The sequence below is a fragment of the Falco cherrug genome, chromosome W, assembly GCF_023634085.1.
Source record: "Falco cherrug isolate bFalChe1 chromosome W, bFalChe1.pri, whole genome shotgun sequence".
Classification (NCBI taxonomy): Eukaryota; Metazoa; Chordata; class Aves; order Falconiformes; family Falconidae; genus Falco; species Falco cherrug.
This window is the reverse complement of record NC_073719.1, coordinates 4,465,215-4,480,701: the sequence shown is the minus strand read 5'-3', so window position 1 is coordinate 4,480,701 and position 15,487 is coordinate 4,465,215. Positions and strand designations below refer to the sequence as shown.

Sequence of the window (15,487 nt, the reverse complement as noted above, 5' to 3'; positions counted from 1 at the left end):
TAGTACAAAACTTGGGAAGATTTCCAGAGGAAGATTCTGTGATTTTAGAAAATACAGCAGGAAATGGCTTGGGGGCTTCCCATCTTCTTACCCTCATGTTGGATGAGCTGTACCAGTATCCCAATAACTGCCATCTTTTTTTTGTTGTTGTTAAAATGTCAGTAATCGAGTTTCCTTACTCTTGCCATGCAACCTGTTCACATTCTTAGTGCTAGAAAGCTTTTCTTCTGATGCTTAGCCTGAATAATTTTTGTTGCAGTTAGACATGACACTATTTGACTTCTTTCCAGTGGGCAAGGAAGAACAATTCACAATTTATTTATTTTTATTTATAGCAGTCACATATCAAAGAATGTTATTGTGTCTTGCACTAATCTTTCTACAGACTGAACAGCATGGTTTCTTTCTATCATCTTTACATAAGTAATAATTTCTGAGCTTTTTTTTGTCTCTGTTTTTATTTGAATTCTAATTGGTCTGCATTTGTCTTGATGTTGTACGGCCTGAAGTTGTGATACAACTATTTGAAGACTTAGAAGGATGAGTAGTCAGAAAAGTACTGTAGGTGACCTTGTATTATACTACTGTCATATATGAATGTAGCTGCTGTTTGGTGATAACTTAGATTTGTGTTGCAAGCTGTTATAAACATATTGCTGTCTTTCTATAGAGCTTATCTATCTTCCTCTCGTGTTGTTACAATTGCTCTTTCTCAGCTGAATAAAAAGTTTGTGCTGCTGCTTACTGAATATTTTTTGTTTCAGAAGGTTATTCCAGTTAGTGAAAAAAACTGTAAATTTTGATTCATTTTTTTAAAAGCAGTTGTGGGTCTCAAACACTTGACACCAAAAGCTCATTATGATCTTTAGATTAATAAAATACTCTCTAATTCTGTTACATGAAAGGTTATTAATGATAAATATTTTATACTACTATCCTCAAGACAGTGCTCTGGAAAGCTGCACTTGTTCACCTATGTTCCGTTCATCCATTTTTACCAAGAACAACTGATACTCTGAACACAGTTTTGCAACAGGGTATACTGCAATCTTGTGGTATTTTTGCCTAGACCATACTTTCTCAGCTTGTTAATGAAATTGTTATGAGAAGCTATATAAAAAGCCATGCTATAGTCCAGGCATAACACTCAGTTCTCCTTAATCCACAAGACCTATTGCTTTACAGAATAAAATTGTTTTGATTTGATGATGCATATTCTTAACAAAATCACTTTGGAATACTACCTCTTTGTTATATCTTAATCATTATAGAGAAATTGTTCTTCTAGTATGTACTTAAATCATACAGACTATATATAATACTCTGGGCAGTCCTTTATCATCCTTTTAAAGGGACTAGTTCTCCCTTTTTGAATCTGCTGTAGACACAGATTCTTGAAATTATTCTTATCAATTCTAAGATAGCTTTAGCCAGGGTTCCAGGGTGAATTTGTCTGATCCCATTTTCATGAAAACACTTGATTTATGTGAAGGTAGTAAATAGGATCATACTAAATAAATAATAAAAAAAGACTTCTCCATTTACACATTTTAACTTGTGGCCTCTTAAAATATTTGGCAATAGTGTGTGAATGTTCCTCAGGATCTGGCATCACCAGGTTCTCAGCTTTTTCCAGACAAACATCAGTATGAGTGCAGTATGGATACTCTAGTAGTCTTCTCCATCTTCTGCCTTCAAGGACTTATTTTCAGAATAATTACTCAGATGTGAAGTCTGATAATCCACACATAGAAAATATGCATTCATTAAAGCCTCTCTTTCAAAAAATAATTTCAGTAAAAAGTCTGGAATGCTGTGTCCAGGTTTGATGAACAATAGTTTGATACCCACTTAAATAATGGTCTCAAGGATCACTTTGCTATAGATTTAAAAAGGCATAGCACTTGAATGTTCCTGATGTTTCTCTACAGTGTGCTATGAACCAAGTATTACCCATCAGTCTTCATTTGTTCACTAGTAGTATTTTTCCAGCTTTCATGCATAGGGATCAATACTTCGTGCAAAAGAGCATGTAGCATGGGTTAAAGACTTTCTTTTGAGATCTGGGAACCTTTACTTGCAAGGGATTTAAAGGAATATGGAGATACTATTTCAAGTGACCCTTTTGAACTCGTCGTTATTGTGCAAGTGGAAAATGAACAATTCTTTAAAATATGTGAATCCTAAGTACCTGGTAACATTAATAGTTGTTTTTTAACCATGTGGAACACAACAAAGAATGTGACCAGTGGTGGGACTTCAGTGCATCAGCTTTAAAAGGCGAGTGGTCTTTGCTCTGAAGAGGCTCAGAGAAAGTATCATGAATGTTTAAATAAGATGTGAGTAGAATAGAATATTTCAATTGGAAAGGGACCTACAACAATCATCTGGTTCAACTGCCTGACCAATTCAGGGCTGACCAAAAGTTAAAGCATGTTAAGGGCATTGTCCAAATACCTCTTGAACACTGACAGGCTTGGGGCATCAACCACCTCTCTAGGAAGCCTGTTCCAGTGTCTGACCACCTTCACGGTTAAGACATGCTTCCTAATGTCAAGTCTGAACCTCCCCTCTTGCAGCTTTGAACCATTCCCATGCATGCTATCACTGGATCCCAGGGAGAAGAGCTCAGCACCTCCCTCTCCACTTCCCCTCCTCAGGAAGCTGTAGAGAGCAATGAGGTCACCCCTCAGCCTCCTTTTCTCCAAACTAGACAAGCCCAAAGTCCTTAGCCGCTCCTCATAGGACATGCCTTCCAGCCCTTTCACCACCTTTGTTGCCTTCCTCTGGACGGATTCAAGTACATTTGTATCCTTCTTCAATTGTGTGGCCCTGAACTGCACACAGTACTCAAGGTGAGGCCGCACCAATGATGAATACAGCAGGATAATCACCTCTTTTGACTGGCTGGTTATGCTGTGTTTGATGCACCCCAGAATGTGGTTTTCCCTCTTGGCTGCCAGGGCACACTGCTGACTCATATTGAGCCTACTGCCAACCACCATCCCTAGATCCCTTTCTGCAGGGCTGCTCTCCAACCACTCCTTTCCCAATTTATACTTGTGCCTAGTGTTACTCCATCCCAGGTGCAGAATCTGGCATTTGGACTTGTTAAATTTCATGCCACTTATGTTTGCCGAATGTTCCAATCTATCCAGATCCCCCTGCAAGGCCTCTTGTCCTTTGAGAGAGTCAACAGCACCTCCCAGTTCTGTATCATCAGCAAACTTGCTAACGGTGCATTCAACTCCTGCATTCAGATCACTGATAAATATATTGAACAGAGCTGGCCCTAGAATTGAGCCCTGAGGAACACTGCTCATGACTGGTCGCCAGCCAGATGTAGCCTTCTTGTAAATTGGAATAACGTTGGCTAGCTTCCAGTCAGCGGGGACCTCCCCAGACTACCAAGACCTTTGGCAGATGATTGAGAGGGGTCCTGTCATAACTTCTGCTAGCTTCTTCAGTACTCTGGGATGAATCCCATCAGGCCCCATGGACTTGTGAAAATTCAACTGATACAGCTGGTCCCCTACACTTTCAGTATCTGCAAATGAAAAGTCACTGTTCCTGCAGTCATGGTCTTTCCCCAGTATTGGGAGGATCAAGGAAAACACTACTTGTGCTCCTGATTTTTTTAGCATTTTTCTCAGGGCCCTGTAATCTCTTTTGATTGACTTTAGACTTTTTGTTGTGACATCATCAGTACACACATGAAAGAGCAGGAGTAGGTAATAGTTCGAAGGCTGTACTAATCTCTTCAGTCATCTTGTGACATCCCTAATTCAGGCCCCAGGGAGGCAGAAAACTTCCCTGAAAAAAGGGTCCAGTCTGCAATGGGTGCTTTTGTTCTGCATAGGAGGGAGTCACTAATGACCATAACTTGCTGTTGTTTCTTTTCAGCACTAGTCTTTATGCAGGTCTTGTTGCAAGGGGTTGGTTGATCTGATCTTGGTGAGAGTATTTGCATAGGTTCCTTCTATCTCATTATATGTTTTGTCTACCATACCCAGGGCCTCATAGCTATTCTGTAAAGGTATCTGAGAGGGTAAGGAGGGGTTTCTCTTACAGCTCTGCGCAGAGTATTGTGGCAAAGTTATAAAGTGTGCAGACAGAAGCTGTAAGATTTAGATGTTGTTGATATGTGCAATCTCCTGGACAGAAGCTTATTTGTTTGCTACCTGAGTTACTGATGTACAATGAGCAAGCGAAGCTATTCCATTGTAAACAGGAAGTTTTTTTGAAACTATATGTTTTTAAGAAGGCTAACTTACTGTCAATGCAATGCATGTTATAGTTTGCATTATAAAGGATACGATAAGAAATCAGTCAAGAGTTACAGAAAAAATAATGTTTAAGAATTGCTACAGCAGTTGATAAAACTTCTGTACTCAGTGCCATCTACTATTAGGAATCAGTAGGAAAACTAATTGGTATAGAGAACTAGTTCCAGGATTATCATAGGTGGTCAGGATGACTGTTAATGAAAGATTGTGGAGGTCTTGTTAATGGGTGTGTTTGTTCTCTGTAGAGGCCTTATTTCCTATGATGTTACCTGCATCGTGACTACATTTGGCATTATCTGGATGATCATCAGTGTTTCCTGTTCAGTAATGATACAATGACCTTCTCAAATCAGTAGAGAATCACTTTTTATCTCACAAGTTTTACATATCCCTGCCATACAAAGAGTTTGGACAGTTATTTTACTGATACTGTGGAAGATCAACTACAGAAAGTCAGTTATTTTTTCCTGAATTACCGCACAGTTCTAGATTTAGACTCAAAATCTGTCTACATATTTCTCTGTTCTAAAAGAGTATTCTGAAATTCAGTTCATTCCCAAAGATAATTTCTGAAGATCACTGTATGATTTACTATATTGACAGCATTTTGTAGAACAAAACTTTTCAACCTTGGAATCTTGACTAGTTAAGCAAACAGATCATGTTTTGTCTGTCTGTGTATTCTTTCCATAAAAAACATTTTTTCTGTTATCAGCAAGTCTTGTAAGAGCTTTGTTCTCAAGGCTCAAGCCTTTTCCCATAGGAAATATTCCAGACTGACTTCAACAGTAATAGGCACAACTCTCTCTGTATAATGGGTGATGTTATGTCTGAAGTCTAAGCATCCAGCAGAACATGGTACATGTTCAGTGTGGGATACCTGTTCAAAACTGTTAATGTCTGTGGTAGAATTAAACTGTTACAGGATGCTTCATCTTTTTCAATTTCTTTTCACCTCAGTGTATAGGTATTGTAGCTTCTAAGCCCCTTTGTTGCCAGAGGCTTAGCCATCATTAGACATCTTGAAAATATGTGAAGTTATTGCCAGAACATGTACTCTTAAAATGCAACTTATAGGCCTTATTATCAACTCCTTTCAGGAGGAACATACTTTCAAATAGCTATTTGTGGTGCTGCTGCTGAGGAGGAAATCTTAACTTTTGTTTTTTCTTTTACTGGGCTCTAAGTACGTTCAATGGAATGAGCTGAAATCCTTCTGACTTCCTCCAGTTTACCCAAAGATAAAAAAAACCCACCTTATCTGTTGCTGCAGTGTTATTTTTCAGCATGAGAAATACCGAATGAATACAAATCAGAACAATTTTGTCAAATTTACTTAAAAGTTTAGGACAAGGGAGAATCAAATCTCTTCCCTCTATTTGAAGCGCAACTGTGAAAAACATTAAATATTCTATTGTTGCAACTTAAGAAGTATGCAGTTAAGAGATAATTCAAGACGAAAATGTCAGTAAGATCTCTTTGAAAAGTTTTGAGCTGCCTCTAATATTTGTAGAAATAAAAATGCAGACTGTATTTCCAGTGAGTGGTAGTCATTTCCTTAAAATAAATTAGTAGCTAACAGTTTTTGCTATGCATTACACTGAGACAGTCTTATAAATTATTGTCTAAAGATAGTTATTAGGAGAAATTAGCGTGTGTAGAGGGGATATCGCAGTTATAGGAACCTCTGGTAGAAGGCATGTGAGAAATCTTTATAGGGTATGGCCGGGTCTTCAGTACTAGTGATTGAGCGTGGTATCTAATTTGAGGGGAGGAAATGGAATAGTGAAAAGATCTTGAGAATCAGGATGAGTCAAAACAGGGCTTCCCAACCTTGTGGATTTTATTGGCAGAATATGGATGGAGTTGTTGCTGATGGTCAAGAAAGGGTAAGATAAACCCATTTTATACCCTGCTCTACATACAGGGATTATAGGATTTCTCACAGAATGAACTAGGGAAAGAAAATAAGTAGTCTGTGCAAAGTAGTCATCAGTAAAGGCACACATTTCATTTGAGTTGAAGTTTTACTAGAAGTATCCATTCTTTGTTTCATCTACAGGTCAGTATATTGCTTAATGATTCTTAATATTTCTTAAAATATCTGATAGAAATTTAAGCTTCAGAATAAAGCTGCTTTCTTGTTTAGTGGTGTATCTTGAATGAAGCACATGGGGACTTGTATTCCAGTTAGGTTTTGAGTGTTGTTAGAAGTATTGACCTATGATGACCTAAAACAGAATGACTAATAATAATCTCAGTCACTGCTTTCTGAAGATCAGTATTCCCCAGTGGATGAATGGGATCAGATAAATGTTTGCTTTGAACAAGAGGAGGTTGGCACTATTGGTCCAGCCAGTAGGCTTTTTTTATCATTATTATTTTTTTCCACACACCAGTATGTCTTTTTAAGCCAAAAATTATAGCTCAAAATTATAATTGGGACCGGTTGAAAAGCTCTGTTTTTCAAAGCTTTTCTGGGCTAACAGTTATGGGGAGCTGGTTTAATTTGAGGAACAAAAACATTCATGTGATTAATTGGAGAATGTTTTAAATAAAAAATGTTCTCTTTTAAAAATTTCTCTAGATATACTCAGAGCCTGAAATGGGTGCATGTAGAAGTAAAAATTAATATGTTTAAAAAAAGAAAAAAAAAAAGAGGGGAGATAAGACAGAGTGATAGAAAAATGCTCTAGGACAATTGGTGGTTTTTAGATAGCAATGAGTGGGGGAGGTTGGAATGAGTTTATAAATAAAAAAAAGTTGAAAATGAACTGTCAGAATCAAAGTTGAGGAGGTTGTGTATGTTTTGATTTTTTTAATATATATGTATTTTTAATTACTTAAAAATATGTGGCTAAAATGGCTAATGCCTATACACTGATGATTAAGTCTTCATCATGACCTTATTAAGAATCTTTTTTATATTTCCTTTTTCTGTAGTCAACTTGCTTTCATTGACTATTTTCTAATAGTTGATATTCTGAACCTGCAGGTACTATTTTTATTTTTTTATTTTGTTAGTTGTGGGGGTTTTGTTTTCTCTAAAATGATCCCTTCTTTACCTGCAGTGGACAGCTAAAATTCCTAGTACTCTGCAACTGTCTGGATTACAGCTTGATCTAGGAATGATGTGCTTCCTACCGATCTCACTTAGACCTTCTGTGAACTCAGATAAATATACAAATACATATTAAAATTACGTAGGTTATATTTAGTGTATTTTTATATAAACATGGAACAACATAACTGTTCAGTTTTTCTGAATTATTATTCTAGGATCAAGACAACCTTTAATCCAACAATCTCAGCCTCCACCTTATTCATCACCTAGAGATGTTCCCCCAGACATATTGTTAGATTCTCCAGAAAGAAAGCAAAAGAAACAAAAGAAAATGAAGTTAGGCAAGGATGAAAAAGACCAGACTGAAAAAGCTGCAATGTATGATATCATTAGTTCTCCTTCCAAGGACTCCACTAAGCTTACATTAAGACTCTCTCGTGTAAGATCTTCGGATATGGACCAGCAGGATGATATGCTTTCTGGTTTGGAAAACAGCAGTGTGTCAGAGGGTGATATTCCTTTTAATGTGCAGTACCCAGGACAGTCTTCTAAAACACCCGTTACTCCACAGGATGTTAACCACCCACTAAACGCTGCTCAGTGTTTGCCGCAGCACGAACAGACAGCTTTCCTTCAGGCACAACAAGTGCCTGTTTTACAACAGAACACTTCAGTTGCTGCAAAACAACATCAAACTCCTGTGGTACAGACACAGCAACAGGTTTCGCAACAAGGAACTATAACATCATATGATGAAGTAGAATTGGATGCATTGGCTGAAATTGAGCGGATAGAGCGTGAATCAGCTATTGAAAGGGAGCGATTTTCAAAAGAAGTGCAAGACAAAGGTAAAAGAATTGTGTGTGTGTATACACTATGTATATTATATAAATATATTTATGCATATAAACCATATATATATATAAAAACCTTTCTGTCGTTATCACATAGTTCAATTCTGTTTACTCAGTGTAGGTGATTTGATGACATTCATCTCCATTTCTCTCCAACAATGAATTGCAATGTCTCATATATGCCTATTTTTAATATTTGATATTCTTTATTTGAGATCTTAATGGATAGAAACTGAAGTTCTTATGTTTCAAAATTCTTTTTAAACTACTCTTATTTTGAGTAGTAGCAGTGCCATAAGTAAAAATTTGTACTAAGTTTTGATAGTTGAATTATTAATTAATTATCTATGTTGCCTAATTTTAAAAATGTACAGGAAAACTCTTTTATGCCATTTCTATTCATATCCCAATTTGAAACTAATGTGAAGGTGGTGTTAGGCTAAAATCACATCTATTCTTTTAAAGGCTCTGTAATGATTGAGTAATATATACTACTATGTTCTCTCCAATGTTTGTTCAACTGGATATTCATTATTATGTAGTCATTACAAGGTTTTAGAGAACTGCCATATATCTATATGGTCTCTAGCACAGAACCAGATGAGACTCTGAAATGTTTGCTCTTCAGTAGCTGTACTGGTTATCTTAACTGTTTTCATTGAATCTGTCCTCTTTTTGGTTTTTCTTTTTTTTTTTTTTTCTTGTCCTTTTAACTAGTTTGAAGGTCTTAGGCTTCAGAAATATCAAAAGTGGATGCAAAACCCACATGTAAATCTTGAAGATAAGATGTGGTTTATAAAGTAGATAGTGATATGTGTAAGTGTTTCTCAGAAGCTTCCTCTGCGGTTTTTAACTTCTGAGGAAAAAAAGTCTTTTATAGTATAATGCTAATTAATTAGATACCCCCAAGAAAAATCTTGCAGAGTGGAAAATGGCACAGATTCTGATTTTGGAAGTTCATAAGCAAAAATGGTCAATTTTGGACATACTTGCGTAGAGGCAACTGAATTTACATATGGCTTGGATCTTTAACCAGCAGAGAGAGTACAGGTTTTCTCCCTATTCAAAGATTATTTCTTTTCTGTTTTAAAGATGGCAAGAAAGATTGTTGTGTTTGTGTGTGTAAATATTCTTGTTACGATTACTAAAAGGATTAACTTTTTAGGTATTTCTTATTTGGTAACTAACTAAAGTCTTGTTAGAAAACATTGTGAATATACAGAGAAAATGGGTACTCACCTCAAAAGAGATCTCTACTGCCTTTTATTTTAATATAATGAAATGGTGGAATTTGTTACTTTGTTTACATCTCTTCCACTAATTTTAAATTTATTTATGGAGAGCTTGTGGTTTGTCTCCTACTACTTAAAAAGCTACTCTTGTATCCCCATACTTTGAGTAGATTCTCCAGCACAATTTAGCTGAGAAGCATCTCAAAAAATGCAGTGTATTTTTGATGGTACACAGCACCCTTCAAACACTTGGAGCAAGACTAAAACATTTTCTCTTTTGTTTTGGCTTTCAGGATATGTTGAACATTAGTTTTGAAGTTTATTTACCATAATTATATAGCCATAGGCACACTCTGATTTGTTTCTTTTGGGGAAAGGAGTGATTTTTATAGAATGTGATTTCTCCCTTTCACTACTGCTGAATAACCATCTTGCCAAATAAGGTTTCCAACATTATGCTTCCCTTCTACCTGCATCCTCTGCCATGTCTCGGTTCTTCCTGAGTTTCTGCAGTTGCTATGGATCAGGTACAAGAGTTACTGCCTTCTGTTGGGGCAAATGATCAACATTTATTCACTGGTGGTAAGTTGCCCCTGTGCTAGGTGGCAGCTCTTTTCACTTTAGCTGCTGAGGTTTCACCCATGAATTAATAGTATTGAGTAAGAAGGCTTTTTAGTAGTCTTGGGACAGATTTCCTGAAAAGCTATTACCTTGGAGAAATATGGTTCTTATTTTTTGGTAATGTTTTTGCCATTGCTTGTAAGTTTGTACTGTGTCTACAAGTTGATAAAATCTGGGATTGTTCTAGTTATAGCTGTTTGGTTTGGTGTGACTGCGGGGGGGAAACTTCCTTTATTGTTCCTATGGCAATATGTCTGTTAGAAATATATTCAGTAACTCCTAAATATGTAATTCATTTTTGTGAAGTTGCTTACTGTATTTATGCAAAAGCCTGGCATTTGTGCATTTTAGTACATATACTGTAACTTCAGATCACATTATGTCAAGAAAATAGTGTGATTGTAGCATGTACTTGGTCTAATTAGAACAGGACCTATAGTGCTAGCTGATGCTGTGCATAGCGTGTGTCCCTCTAGAGATCTTACACTAGACCAGGGGTCCTCAAACTACGGCCCGTGGGCTGGATACAGCCCCCCAGGGTCCTCAGTCCAGCCCCCGGTATTTACAGAACCCCCCCGCCAGGGGTTGGGGGGGAAACCAAGCAGCCGTAGATGACTGTCTGCCCCTTCATCCGCGCCGGCCCCCTGGTTAAAAAGTTTGAGGACCCCTGCTCTAGATGCTAGCACATGCTAAAATCTGCATGAAAGCATCTTTGCTGCTTTTGTAATTGAGGCATGGGAATAAATATTACAGTCACACTACACTTTCTGCATAGGCATGCATTGTTGTATTCCATAAATTACTTTGAGTAGAATTGTGTTCTCAGGTTTTGCTAGAAGATTAGTGGTCCATTTTGTCTTTTTTTTAGACATGAAATATCTACAGTACTATGCTTCATCAGAGGTTTTCAGATGCTTCTTTTTTAACAGTAAGGCTTTGAATAGATATGACTTGTTCTTTCTGAGGATCGGAACCAGTAATGTGGTGGAAATGTTTATTACAGAGGAGAGGCAATGTTTTTTGGGAGATTCTTGCTAAAAATTACCCAACTACTACACTTGCCTAAGGCAATGCTAAGGTCTTTTTTTTTTTTTTTTTTTTTTAATGCTGAGGTCCTTTTATAATGTTTGGTACAGGTGGAAATGAAGATTAGAGTCCTTTGGAAATTATAGTACTTTCTGTAATAAATTCCGAATTCTAACAAAACTCTTAAAATATTTAGCTTCCACCAAACAAAGTCTCTCACAGTAGGAGGCAGTCTTCATTCCACAGGTGGAACTAACACAGGGTTTTGCAGAAGTGCCACTGCCTTTGAAAAGCAGTGTATCTTTCTGAAACCTGATTGTCATGCTTTAGCTTTCTGAAAAAGGAATTCTTAGTGCAAAAGTCATTAATGCAAATCTGGTAGAATTGACCTAATATATATCAGATATGCATAAGGAGAAATGTTATAATACAGACCTTTTACCTTGATATCTAAGTGCTTTTCAGAGCTCTGTTTTTATAATTCTTTTTGGTCTATTTGGATCTTTGATTAAGTGGATTATATGGTCTTTTCATCATGATAGAGATATGTAAAATTTGTAAAACTTGGTTTTGTCCTTGTCCTCTGTGTGGAAGGGCAAGAGTCCGTTTCCTCTTCTACTTTTTCCATCACGGAAGTCTCTCTGTATTGATTAATTTTGCAAGTAATTTGTCTGTATCTGTTAGTGAAAGGAATAATTGGAGATTTTGGAGATCTAGGCACTCTGCACCAAAAGTTACATTCTAATACATCTGTTAATGTTTAATAGCTTTAGAACAAACAAATAAGTCCATGGAACATGACAAGCCTCAAGTTTTCAGTTCCCATAACCTCCCTCATAATGGCCTCTATACCCTCATCAGATACAAGTTGTCAATCAATACTAGATCATATCTTCTCTTTTGAAAGGATGTGTAATATCACAGATCAAGCTATTGTTTATCAGTACTCAGATTGAGTTGAAAAAAAGTGATTTGGAAGGGTTAATACAGAAAGGGATTATCTTTTTTCACAACAGTCAACAAGTGAACCATCCTCTGCTTAGGTACATCAGAATACCTTTCTAAAGAAATTAGAAATAATGAAGCTTCACGCACACTTTCCTCTAATCACTGTCAGTAGTCTCATTTTCTGTACTACTTGGTGCTCTTGAATGCTTTCAAAACAAGCAGAGGCCCATATTCTGAACCTATTTTGTTCACTTAACTGGAGCTGTGCTTAGTTCACATTCTGAAGTTGACTACTCCAAGAAAGTACAGGAAATCCTGTGGAGTTTTAGAAAATTATGTCCCAGGAATTTCTGTTGTTCTCGGGAATCTTTTTTTCCTTGCAGGGGGGAGGTGTTGAGGGAGAAAGTTCATTTTGCTAACCTCAGTTCTTTGTATTAACTCATGCTTTGCCACTGTTCAGATACAAGTGAGTTATTTTTGTTTATAGTCAAGTAGTTCAAAGCTAGTCAGTCACTTTCAGTCTAAACCTTTCCCAGAAATTACATTAAGTTCTTCTTGTTCATCAAGATTTAGACGTGCTACTGAATTAATTTTCAGGTTCAAGGTTTCTACCTCAAGATCTTTCACGCTTTTCTAAAAACCCCAAATACTGTGAATCAAAAATATTTAAGGTATTAATGTAAAAAGGAGCTCCAAGTCTTCTAGAAAGGGGAAAAGGGAAGATAACCTTGAAAACTACTTGAAAAAACAGAAAGCAACCCATCTTTTTTCAGAGACTCTTTTTCAAATTGCTTTAGTTATTTATGTTATTCAGATTTGCTAAACTTTAATTTGAGCTTTTCCATACATAGTATTGTGTGTTCACTGTTAGATTTTAGGATACTTCAAAGACACTTTTATGTAATGAAGCTGTCTTAACAGATTAAGGAGTTCTGCTTTTACTTGTAAAAGGCACTGTTCTCTGGAGTTTGAGAGAAGAGTCATGAAATCATTAATCGCTGACCATTTAATTGGAAAGATAATATTTTTTTTCAAACTTAAAAGCATTAGAAGCATTTTTTAAATGAGAAAAAACCTACTCATTTCTGTGGTTTTTTTACCCTATATATTTTACCTTTGAGGATCCATTTTTACCCACTTTGGAATCTTACTGTAGATTCTTTGAATTGGGAAGAAGTGAAGCTGTAATAACTTTATTTCCAATAATTGGATTAGTTAGGGGGCATTTGGATGCCTGTTGTGGGCTTCCTTTTTTAGTTCATTCCAAGCCCATAGCAGCAGACACACACATCCCGAGTGTGAATCTGCTGGAGCAAAAGTCAAAACTACAGTTATAGGTAAGTAAACTTTTTATCTTACCTTTTATGTTCTTATCCAGCTCCTCTCCCTTTCTCCCCATTACCCGTCTCCCAGAGAGGAGACTAACAGAACAACACTATTAAGAATTAATAGTTTGCTTACATCTAATTTTATGTAGCCAATGAATTAAATGAGAGAATGTGTAATTATGACCAGTATATTACCATTCATTTCCAAATATGTTATAGGGGTTTTATTTATTTAAAAATGGAAATATGAGTGTAGTCATTTGTATAGTAATCTTGCAAGAGATTGCAGTCACTAATACCAGAAGACAAAATGAGACACTGTAAAATATAAATTATTGTGTATCTATGTAGTAGGACAGTGTGTAAATTCAGGTATGGTGTATTTTGTGTGTACAAAATTTCATTAGGTCTGCATGTTTTAGTGTTATGTAATGGATGAAACTGGCACCTTACATAGCTTTCCCAAGAAAAAGCAGATTTGCAAGGTCTAGTTCCTATAGATTTTTTTTTTTTTATGTGTTCAGATGTGTTATAAGAAAAGGGGAAGAAATTCTTCTACCTAGAGAAATTGCAATAGTGTTGCAATGTTTCCATCTATCTAGGAAAAAATAGTTTCTTTTATATTTTTTTAAAGAATAAAATACCGATTGAGTGAAATTTTTTTTAAAAAAAGTAGACGTATTTTTAATGGTGTTTACTTTCTTTTGGTGCTCTTGTGTAACATGAAGGCAAATTCCCACATTTATCCCAGCTTGTGCTTTACATAGAGTAGTGCAGAAACCTGCTCGTGTAAGCAGGTGTAGAAAACTGAAATCCAGAAGTCTGGGAAGAAGTGTATTTTGGTTTTAGCTGTTGTGTAAACTAAGATTAGAAAATTAAATATAATTTGCATGTAGCGTATACCGTTGATTGTGCCTGTTAAATGGATGGGAGGATTTACATTACTTAACCAGTAATGACTTTATTTTGCTCTGGGAAAGCCACTTCTCTATAATGAATTTAAAACTTGATAAAGAGACAGCATGTATAATAAAGCTTATTAACAGTTTAAGCCTGACATTTCTATAGCTCACAGTCATAAGTTCACTCCAACATCAACCTAAGATGGCACAGATTTTTTATTATCATCCCGTATAAACATTACTGGATCTAGTTAATTGAAGATATTTTTTGAATGCAAGATATGATGTCAGAATGAAATCAATGCCTGGAAGGGAGGTTAAAAGTGTTCACCAATAAATTTCTAAGTCATTTGCTTATTTCTAAAGTTTGTTTTTCCTACAAATGACTTTGAAACTAATCTGATACGTTCATCTGTGATACATAAAATAATTTTCATTGTCTACTGTTAGTGTTGCATTTTTCTTGTGAAATTAAGTGCTGCACTGTGTATTTCAAAAGTAATTGCATTTCAGGTTTTGCTCAGATTTTTAACAATTGAGTTTACAAAACTATAATTCTTCACAAAGCAATCGTGGTTAAAACCCAGAATTTGTGTCAGAAGAATCTATCTTGTAAATAAATTGAAATCATATTGTTTGTAAAAGCAATATTAAAATCATGGAGGTTAAATTACAGCTTCCAGTATCTAAACAAGTAGAGATGCTTGATTATAATTTGCTGTAGTTAAATTCTTGTTATTTTCTAGTGTAATATTTCTTTTGTATTACTGTAGTTGACAGGGAATAATGAGTTATCAAACGTCCTTAAATAGAAAAATTTGTAAGATCATATTTCATTCTCCAGTTATGCTGATTACGTTGTTTAAGAAAGCAAGCAGAACTTTACCAAAATGAAGATTCTGAGTTCTGCTACACCCTAAGGCATGTCAGAGACTCCTGTAGTCTTTTTGGTTTTGTTGGTTGTTTTATTTTTCCTGAATGAGTTTGGACATCCCTCCTGATGAGCTTTCTTTTTTGCATAGTGACCAGAAGTTTGATAAAGTCTCTTGACAGATTGCTAAAAATCAGCAGCTGTTACTGTTCAGATTCGCAGCAATGCCTTCCTCTGAACTGCAGCAGCTGGAAACCCTCTGGTCTCTACTTTGGAGCCTTTGGAATTATTTTCTGTTCTATAAAGCTTCTTATATCAGGATCTTGACTGTACTTAGTTTCTTCTGTAAGGGAGC

General features: G+C 36.0%; 1 protein-coding gene across 8 annotated transcripts in view; it reads left to right on the top strand.

Annotated features, from left to right (window-relative positions):
- Positions 1-15,487, top strand: part of LOC129734519 (nipped-B-like protein) — a 167,636-nt gene that overhangs the window by 82,583 nt on the left and 69,566 nt on the right. For 7 of the 8 annotated variants that reach the window (XM_055698081.1, XM_055698077.1, XM_055698072.1 and 4 more), the window contains one exon: positions 7,566-8,198. The exons of the other annotated variant lie outside the window; for it this stretch is intronic. In XM_055698081.1, coding sequence (XP_055554056.1) covers positions 7,566-8,198 — 633 coding nt within the window. The remainder of the gene's footprint in view (positions 1-7,565; positions 8,199-15,487) is intronic. 8 annotated transcript variants of the gene reach the window in all.